Below are 8617 nucleotides of genomic sequence, written 5' to 3'. Positions count from 1 at the left end.
GCAGGAGGGCAAGAGGCGGAGGCGAAGATTCGACCACGACCTCGCGCGCTCGCCTCGCCAGACGGCCGCTGAGAGCACGCCAAGGCTCATGCTGGACTCATACGGTCACGGCGAGCCAGCCTACGCCATCGAACTGCTTTCGCTCGACGCGGACGGAGTTCATCAGTTGTTCGCAGACCTCGGGTTCTCACAGTACCACGAGCCGCTTAGCGGTGCGCTGTATTGCTTTTTCGACTTCTCCAGCGTGTGGAAGCTGACCAACGCGCCCGCAGACCCGCCGACGGCTTGACCATCGCTCCTTCGCCTGCCCTCGCTCGTGGATCTCGACTTCCTTGCCACACGCTTGCTTGCTGCATACTGCTGGCCTCCTGTGGCTTGCATCCTGCGCTCGAGCTATGAGACGCGAAGTCTCGCGGTCAAATGGCGGTCCTGCATCTTCGGTCCGTTTCTGCTTGTCCTCTTCCGCCTCCACACCCGACGGCTTGACTTCTGGTCTGCCCTGAGGCGCCAGCCTCTATGAGGTGCTTCAGGGAGGGTGGAGCCATGATGCTCATCCGCAAGCCGTTCCGCCGACCGTCCTGTCGACATGGGCGCGCTTCGCTTTTTCCTCCAGCCCATCGCAAGTCCGCTGCAGCGCGACTCTTCGTGAAACAGGTCCTCGAGCAACCAGCTAAAGGATGCTCCGTGTCAGGCTAGCGCTCGCTCCTTTCTGCTTGTTTATAAAAGCGGCAACTTGTCTGTGCTGAGGTACTCGCCCTCGCTTTGCTTTCGAGCGTGGAGACTCGCGCTCGCCTTCCTTAGAAAAAGAGGGTACAGTACAGCCTTTCACGCAGGGATCACTTTGAGGCTACATGTTCCACCACTCGCCCTCAAACTCCTCCGTAGGCCGGGCACGCCTGATCCGCAACTCGCGGTCACTCTTGACTGTCGTCCTATACCTCACCTCCTCCACCCTTGTGTCCCTCAAGCTGGCAAGAAGGCTCGCAAGTCGTGGCTCGTGCTGGATGAAGACGGAGAAAGAGTCGGGCGCGATGGGCGGTGGTGCGTCGCCTCCGACCGCGAGCAGTCCGAGGCCGGAGAAACGAAGACTGCGGAGCGACGGAAACATGCTGAGAAAGGGTTGGAGGGATGTGAGTCTGCCTTGCTTGAGATCCTGCAGGCAAGTGATGTGTGAGCTGCTTGCGAACCCAAATGACAGGCTGGCGGACGAACCGGCGAGTCGGATACGCTTGACGGATGCTCGTACAGTGTGACTGATTCGACAGAGCCCATGCGGATGTCGTTTGCCCACCATCTGAAGTCGATGAAGCTGAAGAACCGAAGATGCTTGATCGAGGTGCTCGGCTGCATAAGCTCAAGCATCGTCGGGATGACTTCTTCATAGAAGAGCTCGTTGGGTTCGTCGCATTTGGACAAGCTGATAGAGTCCACCTGGATTGTCAAGTCGTTGACAGCGAGACGATGCTGGTTCTGTGGATTGACAAGGAAACACGTCAGGCTAAGCCCTTGAACAAGCGCGGGGAACGCACTTGAGTTGAGAACACTCGCTTGAGCTCCTGAATGAAGTACCATGGGTCGCGGAAGTAGCCTTTGGGCGGGTAAAGGTGAAGTCGCGGGACAGAGTACCATGGGATCGGAATGGAATGCGGGTATGTGTAGTAGATGTGCAGTTCCTTGAGTGTCGAAGGCAGGTTGGTGAACAACTGTCTGAGGGGTTTGGAGAGATAGGCAGAGATCGCCAGCCGGTGCAGACCTGGAGTTGCTTCACCGAGCGTGATGAGTGCATCATCCAGCTCGTGCGCAAACTGCAATGTCAAGTCCTGGAGGAGAGGGAGATGCCTAAGGGCAGCTGTGAACGTTCGGGGCACTCCTTCTGAGAAAGTCGCCCGCAGAGTGACGATCCCGGAGAACGACCTCAGGAAGGTGAAAGGTGGACGGGTTTGCTCCGCATGCTTGGCATAAGAGTCGGCATCCTCATTTGCACCACGGTAGCGCAGGACATGAAACTCCTCGTCGTTCGCCAAATCGAGAAAGCGGATTCGGCTGCTCAATGTCGACAGCGGATCATCGAACGTGCGGCCCTCCGATGCTTGCAGGGCGAGGTATCTGTCCCAGACGCCTTGAAGACTGGTGTGCAAACAACTATTGATCGGAAAATGCTGGCGCGAGAGCTGGCGTGGGCGCGGGCAACAGTCTTCGAAGAGAAGGCGGCTCGGGAAAGGGTTGTTCTCGTACTGCCCATGGATGCGCTCGGCGAGTAGTTCGTCGCACACGGTCTCAAAGATGCGCAGAATGAGCTCTTCGGGCAAGTCCAGGAGTTGCGTTCGTCTGGGCGGGACGGGCGGGACAGGGTCGAGCGGGACCGTCTCGCTGGACATTGTCGGTTGCTGCGGCTGATCTGGCGAACGCGGTGCACCTGCTAGAGCTTGGACAGCAGCCCAGACGCGAGTTTGAGCGACGGCGAGTGAGGTGCAGGAGGGCAAGAGGCGGAGGCGAAGGTTCGACCACGACCTCGCGCGCTCGCCTCGCCAGACGGCCGCTGTGAGCACGCCGAGGCTCATGCTGGACTCATACGGTCACGGCGAGCCAGCCTACGCCATCGAACTGCTTTCGCTCGACGCGGACGGAGTTCATCAGTTGTTCGCAGACCTCGGGTTCCCACAGTACCACGAGCCGCTTAGCGGTGCGCTGTATTGCTTTTTCGACTTCTCCAGCGTGTGGAAGCTGATCAACGCGCCCGCAGACCCGCCGACGGCTTGACCATCGCTCCTTCGCCTACCCTCGCTCGCGGATCTCGACTTCCTCGCTCCGCGCCTGCTGCCCATTCCTGGCCTCCTGCCGCTTGCATCGTGCACTCGAGCTATGAGACGCGAAGTCTCGCGGTCGAATGGCGGTCCTGCATCTTCGGCTCGTTTCTGCTTGTTCTCTTCCTCCCGCTACAAGTCTACGCTTTTGGTTCGCTTGACCAATGCTGCCGATCGACTTGCTACGAATGCGAGGAGCAGCCTACAAGGCGACGCTGCCGCCTCCGCTTGTTGAGGGAGAATCTGGAGTCTCTCTCCGTGTCTTTCGCTCGTTGCGCACTGCCGTCCCTCTCCCGCTCATCCAGTCTTTCATGCTACGCACTCTCAATGCGCAATGCGCGACATGCACATGATGCGGAAGATACATGCGATATAAGGCTTAATGTAATTGCTTCTCACTTGATGTACTTGACTGCGGCGCTTGAGCCCGCTCCGACGTATGACAGGCCGCTCCAGACTGTCGTACCCGCTACAATCCACCTGCGCCACCGCACAAACGCGTCAGCATTGTCGACATGAGTATGAGCAGGAAGGAACCGGACGCACTGCAGAGCCGTCAAAGGCATCGATACGTCCCAAGGAACCAATGGCGCGACAGTCGAAGCCCCCACGAGGACGAGTTGCAAGAAGGTGTTGTATTTGGAGATTGTGGTCGGGTGGACAGAGGCGGAGGGGATGGAGAAGTCCCAGTAGCGGGAAAAGGTTTTCTGTGCACGAGCGGGCGTTAGCGAGGAGGCAGTGGATGCGGGGGGAAGGGACGAACGGGAGGAGGGAGAGAGGCGTAGCGGAAGTAGAAGGCCGAGATGGAGAGTGCGATGTCCCTTCCCAGAATCAAGATGGCGAGGGGTACTGCGCCCAACGTACCTCGTCAGTTCAGGCAAAGAGGGAGGAAGAGCAGAACGCACAGGGAAGCATGTCACGCATGGCGAGCGTTATCACCATCGTCGTCATGAGGAGCTTGTCGGCCGCGGGATCGAGGATGCTGCCGAGGACGGATCCCATATTGAAACGCCGCGCGAGCCAGCCGTCGAGCTGTGCGCTCAAGTTCAGCTTCCTCAATCGGTTCCTGTCCTGTGTCACAGACGACGCGCCGAGAGAACCGCATGCAACGCACCAGATCCGACACGCCCGCAACGAACAGCAACCCCGTCGCGGTCGCCAAGTCCCCCTTGAGGATATAGTACCCGATCGCAGGACACGCAATGACCCGACCGACCGTCAGGGCATTCGGGATCGTGTAGATGTTCTCGCGCCGTTCTTGCTTGTTGGACCCGAGGAGGGAAGAGAGAGGTGCGGAGGGTTTGGAGTCGGATGGGGGCGGTTGTGAGGGGTCGGGGGTAGTAGAGAGGGTTCTTGTGGAAGAATTGAAGCGGGCCAGGGGGTTCGGGCGAGCCCAGCGGGCGTGTGAGAGCGGTGGTCGTGCGAGTTGTGGGGACGGAGAGATGAAGTGGAGAGAGCGGGTGGTGAGCGGTCGCAGGAGTGGCGGTGGTCTCTGGGTGAATGCATTTGGCCGCAGTGAACCTCTCAGGAGTGTCTGTGGCCGGACAAGCATCTTGGGAGCGTATGGACGGAGGCGGAAGAACAGCTCGCGGCGAGCGACGTCCTCGACGAAGACCAACCACCGCTGACTCGCTGGACGCGCTCTGGAAGGGTCGAAGGGCTACCCTGGACCCCGCTAAAATGGTCACACCGGCGGACGCACCGCCAGCAGCTCTCGCCCCGCCGCTCTCGCCCACCTCTCTCACTCGCCCGTCCCCGCCGAGACCGCCAACCCGCTCGAGCCAGCATGGCTCGCCTGGGCCCGAACGGAGGGAGGCGACGTGGAGGGAGGAGCAGGCTGTGCTCAACCACCAGCTCAGGCTCGCAAAAGCCGAGATTGCCAACCTGTGCGTCCTCTTCTTTCGGCGGGCTCCTGATGGATGAGGCGTGGGCGCGTCTCTGTGACTTCCTCGGGGCTGACTGGACGCGTATGTCTCCACAGGCAAGCCAAGCTCGGCATCAAGGCGAACGGCGCGCCCTTTAACGTTCACTCGCCTCGCAAGACCTCCCTCCTCGCAGCCGACGCTCCTGTACCCTCGGGTCCGAACCGCAAACCATCTCTCTCCGATCTCTCAGCCTCGACGTCCTCGTCTTCTACCCCTCGCCGCACGTCCGGCGCCTCCGAAGCTGAAGCAGGCGGACCAGCCTCATCTGCGCCGACTTCGCCCCCCTCCTCCACCCATCCTTCGCCGCAACTCCCGTCTTCGCCTCGCACATCGTCATCTCCTCGAGTCTCCCATGCGCCAGATGGCGTGCCCGGACATGTCGCCAGGAACCGCGCGCTCCTCTTAAACGAAGGACACGCCAGCAGCGAGACCCTCCAAATTCCCTCGGCCGACCGCTCGCTTTCTCCCTCCTCATCCGCAACGCTCGCACCCCCAGACTCAGCCGCTTCCTCCTCGTCTCTCCGGCCATCGGGTCTCCCGCGCCCTCGCTCGCCCAATCCCACCTCCTCAACCTCCTCAAACCCCTTCTTCGGCTCATCCGGCGCCTCGCGCGAACGGCTCTCCAAATCCGCTGCTTCAGCGCAAAGCGGAAGCGGGAAAGTGATCAGTGGCTTGCAGAGCGACTTGTTGCAGACTAGGTCGGCGTTGGAGACTACGAGGGGACAATTGAGGCTCAGTCAGCGGGCGGTTGAGGCGCTTGGGCGGCAAGTTGGTGCGTCTACAGGTCTCTGTCTCGCCCTCGACGTGCTGCTAACGCTTGAAATGCGTAGACGACTTGAAGGAGACGAAGGAGCGCCTGACATCCGAGGTTGAAGGCCTGAACCGCCAAATCACGCGCAAAGAACGCCTGCAAGACGAGGCTCTCCAGCGCGCTCGGACGGCCGAATCGTCCCTTGCGATTCTGCAGAAGGAGCATGCGGAGTTCAAGGGAGGCGTGAAGGGGAAGATGAAGGAGCTGGAGGAGGGGGCGAGGAAGGCGGAGGAGGCGAGGGCGAGGAGCGAGAGGGAGTACTTGGGGCTGAGAGACGGTCTGAGGTGAGCTTTCGTCTTCTCTCGGTTCTCGCGATGCTCGCTGATGAGTTCGCCTGCCGGACAGAACAATGCAGGAAGGCTGGCGCGAAGACCTGAAGTGGCTGCGGGAGGACTTGGCCAAGTCGCAGCGCGAACTGGAGGCCAAGACTGCTATGAGTGCGTGCTATTGAGAGGACTGCCTGGGCATGTCGAGACTACATGCTGACGCTATCGTCGTCTTCGACGCTTTCTCGCCCAGTCTCGAAACTCCTCGCCGCCCGCACATCCCTCTCCTCCACCATCGACTCCGACCTCTCCTCCCTCCGCTCGACACACACAGCCTTCACCGAACAGCATGCTTCGTCGACGAACGCGGCGCTCAAGGAGCTCAAGCTTCTCTCGACTCGAAGCGAGGCCGACACCCGGAGGGCGGAAGAGCTGGGTCTCGAGTTTGTGCGGCTGAGACGGGCGATGGCGGAGTATCGAGAAGGCGAGGGTGCGGAGGTGGATGTCGGCGGACAAGAAGCGGAAGCGCAGGGCGGAGCAGCGGGTTAGACGGCTTCAACGGGCCGGGGCAGACGCTGGACGTCTATGCTCCCCCGCCGCATGCATTACCGCTTTTTCATTCGACTTTGTTGTAAACTCGAGAGGTGCGGATCGCAGTACGTCGCTTAGCTCGTCGCAGCCAGCGAGAGAGGCGGTTCAAAGGTGCTGTCCCAGCCAGTCTAGCATCGTCGAGCCAGTCCGCTTATGCGTACGGGGTGAAACGCAGGTCCTCCCAGCCTCTCCTGCATCTCGCGCCCCACGCGGCAGACGCCAAGTCGACTCACGACTGAAGTCCAGCAACCCCTCGCCAACTACGCCTCATCGAAACGCCCCCGTCGCCGCCTGCCTAACCTTCTTGCAGTCCCTCGCACACACGTACGCTCCACCTTCTGCGCCCGGAATCACGCACTTCTCGTCGAGTTTGGAGGGGCAGGGACAGTCGGCGGGTGAGGCGGCGCAGGAGAAATCGGGACAGATGTACTGGGCGCAGGAGACTGTGACGGCGATGAAGGTCAATACTCAGCTCTGGAGACCACTCGAGACCCGATCCGCGCCGCTGGAAGCGCCAGGACGGGAGAGCGGCCGTCGAGACTGATGAGAATAGAATCGCCCAGACGCACCCTGGTCGAACCGCTCGTCGTGCGAAGGCGGGCCTTGCGGTGCTTGGTTCCCGGCTTGCTGGAAGAATTGCTGGAAGAAGGCGCTTGCCAGGGTGGGGAGGATGAGCAGGACGAGGAGGAGGGGGAGGACGAGTGGGGAGGTGGATGGGCGAGTGGGAGGGCGCATGGCGGTTTGAGTGGGTGTGAGAGCTCGAGCAGGGTTGTAGGTGGAAATAAGGGCCTTGGCGGGCGAAAGTCGGACGTTGTCGCGGATGGAGTGAAGGGACGGAGGCAAAGAGGCGAACGAAGCCTTGACGGCAGACAAGTCGCTTCAACGTGGGGTCCGACAGCTCTCGTGGATAGAAGTGATCGTAATAGACGTGGAAATGCAAGCGAGACTAGTCCCGCCGTCGAGGAGACCTGCTGCGATCCCTTCGTTCGAACTCCCTCTCCTTCGCACCGCGCTCGTGACGCCCACTGCCACTGTACCGTACATCCCGCCTATCATCCCGTCTGTCCCGCTCATCCAGTACTGGCCCTCGCGATCCTCGCTGCTCGTCCCGACCGCCATGGCGTCCCTCGTCGCTGCGCCTGTCCGGCCCAGGCGAGCGTGGCGGCGTCCTGCTACGCCTGTTCGAGGCGTGCCGCCGTTCGTCGTCGCCGTAGGGGTCGCGACTGCCGTGGCGCCTCCAAGACGAGCGGTGGCGGTCGTCGCGGTCGTCTGAGTACCGCCGCGAGTCCCGCTCGAATTCCCTCCTCCGCCTAGGTGACTGCGACCTGTCGCGTTCTCGCTCTCGCGACCTGTCCCGTCGTCCCTCTGACCCATGGCGGTGCCTCCTGTCGCGGCCCTCCCTCCTCGCGGCCCGCTCCTCCCTCTTGCGCTCCTTTTCTGCCCGTCGAGTCTCCTTCTCCGCCGCCTTCTGCGCCTTGAGCCGCGCCTTCTCGAGCACTGCGGCGTTCGGGTCGGCATCGCTGGACGAGGGTGCAGCAGATGGAGGGGGGCGGGGAGTCGGAGCGAAGCCACTACGGGAGAGGGCGAGCAAGACACGATCAGCCGGTCGTCGACTCCAACCGAAACGCCCAACTCACAGCGCCTGCGCCAACGCGTCTTCCTCGGCCTCCTTGATCCGCTTCAGCTCCTCCCTTCGCTCGCGCTCCTCTGCCTCTGCATCCTTCGAGTCCTTGTTGTACCATGTCAAGTCCTTGCCCTTCTGCCATCGTCCGACTGGCGCGTTAAGACTGTGCCCGAGGTAGTACTCGCGGTCTTTGTCCTGTAAGGGAGAGGAGCAAGGTGAGTTGGAGCACGACCAGGAAGGAGGAGGGAGCGAGAGAGACGCACGGCTGCGACGTCGGACCATTTGAAGTCGCCTTGTCCTCCCCTGCGAGAGCGAGTGTGTCAGCGTGAGTCTCTCGCAGCTCGAGCGCGGTGCTGACCTGGTTCCTCCGCTGTGTGCGATGATGATCGGGTCGAGGGGGGAGAGCGAGAGAGTCAGCTCGCCGTGCGTTCGTTCGACTTGGGAGTGGTACTCACCGAGTCGGATGGAACATGTTGCAGCACAGCGAATCCTGCCCAGCGGAAGCGAGTTGTCAGGTTGCTGCCAGAGTGCGCCCCTGATGTGGCTCGCTGGCTTGGGTCGCCGTCGACTCGCTCACTCGCTCTGGACAAGGCTTG

General features: G+C 61.6%; 5 protein-coding genes across 5 annotated transcripts; 1 reads left to right on the top strand and 4 right to left on the bottom strand.

The window, feature by feature from the left end:
- Positions 1 to 847: 847 nt before the first annotated feature.
- Positions 848 to 2378, bottom strand: RHTO_02173 (uncharacterized protein; the record flags this gene model as incomplete). Its single annotated transcript, XM_016415851.1, has 3 exons — positions 848 to 1153; positions 1213 to 1470; positions 1530 to 2378. 3 exons carry the CDS (start codon positions 2376 to 2378, stop codon positions 848 to 850), a joined length of 1413 nt encoding a protein of 470 aa, XP_016272170.1.
- An 821-nt stretch (positions 2379 to 3199) lies between these two features.
- Positions 3200 to 4356, bottom strand: RHTO_02172 (cardiolipin synthase; the record flags this gene model as incomplete). The annotated part of the gene is made up of 5 exons (XM_016415850.1): positions 3200 to 3284; positions 3351 to 3511; positions 3568 to 3653; positions 3710 to 3836; positions 3919 to 4356. 5 exons carry the CDS (start codon positions 4354 to 4356, stop codon positions 3200 to 3202), a joined length of 897 nt encoding a protein of 298 aa, XP_016272120.1.
- Positions 4357 to 4484: 128 nt separating this feature from the next.
- Positions 4485 to 6355, top strand: RHTO_02171 (uncharacterized protein; the record flags this gene model as incomplete). Its single annotated transcript, XM_016415849.1, has 5 exons — positions 4485 to 4690; positions 4786 to 5501; positions 5560 to 5824; positions 5886 to 5977; positions 6060 to 6355. 5 exons carry the CDS (start codon positions 4485 to 4487, stop codon positions 6353 to 6355), a joined length of 1575 nt encoding a protein of 524 aa, XP_016272044.1.
- A 309-nt stretch (positions 6356 to 6664) lies between these two features.
- On the bottom strand, positions 6665 to 7132 carry RHTO_02170 (uncharacterized protein; the record flags this gene model as incomplete). Its single annotated transcript, XM_016415848.1, has 2 exons — positions 6665 to 6840; positions 6967 to 7132. The coding sequence occupies 2 exons, from the start codon at positions 7130 to 7132 to the stop codon at positions 6665 to 6667; spliced, it is 342 nt and encodes a 113-aa protein (XP_016272159.1).
- A 211-nt stretch (positions 7133 to 7343) lies between these two features.
- Positions 7344 to 8493, bottom strand: RHTO_02169 (Kinase phosphorylation domain protein; the record flags this gene model as incomplete). The annotated part of the gene is made up of 5 exons (XM_016415847.1): positions 7344 to 7968; positions 8035 to 8216; positions 8285 to 8324; positions 8380 to 8391; positions 8477 to 8493. The coding sequence occupies 5 exons, from the start codon at positions 8491 to 8493 to the stop codon at positions 7344 to 7346; spliced, it is 876 nt and encodes a 291-aa protein (XP_016272110.1).
- Positions 8494 to 8617: the final 124 nt, after the last annotated feature.

Source organism: Rhodotorula toruloides, assembly GCF_000320785.1.
Source record: "Rhodotorula toruloides NP11 unplaced genomic scaffold Scaffold17, whole genome shotgun sequence".
NCBI lineage: Eukaryota > Fungi > Basidiomycota > Microbotryomycetes > Sporidiobolales > Sporidiobolaceae > Rhodotorula > Rhodotorula toruloides.
Note: the sequence above shows the minus strand (reverse complement) of the source record. Positions and strands in the feature narration are given on the sequence as shown.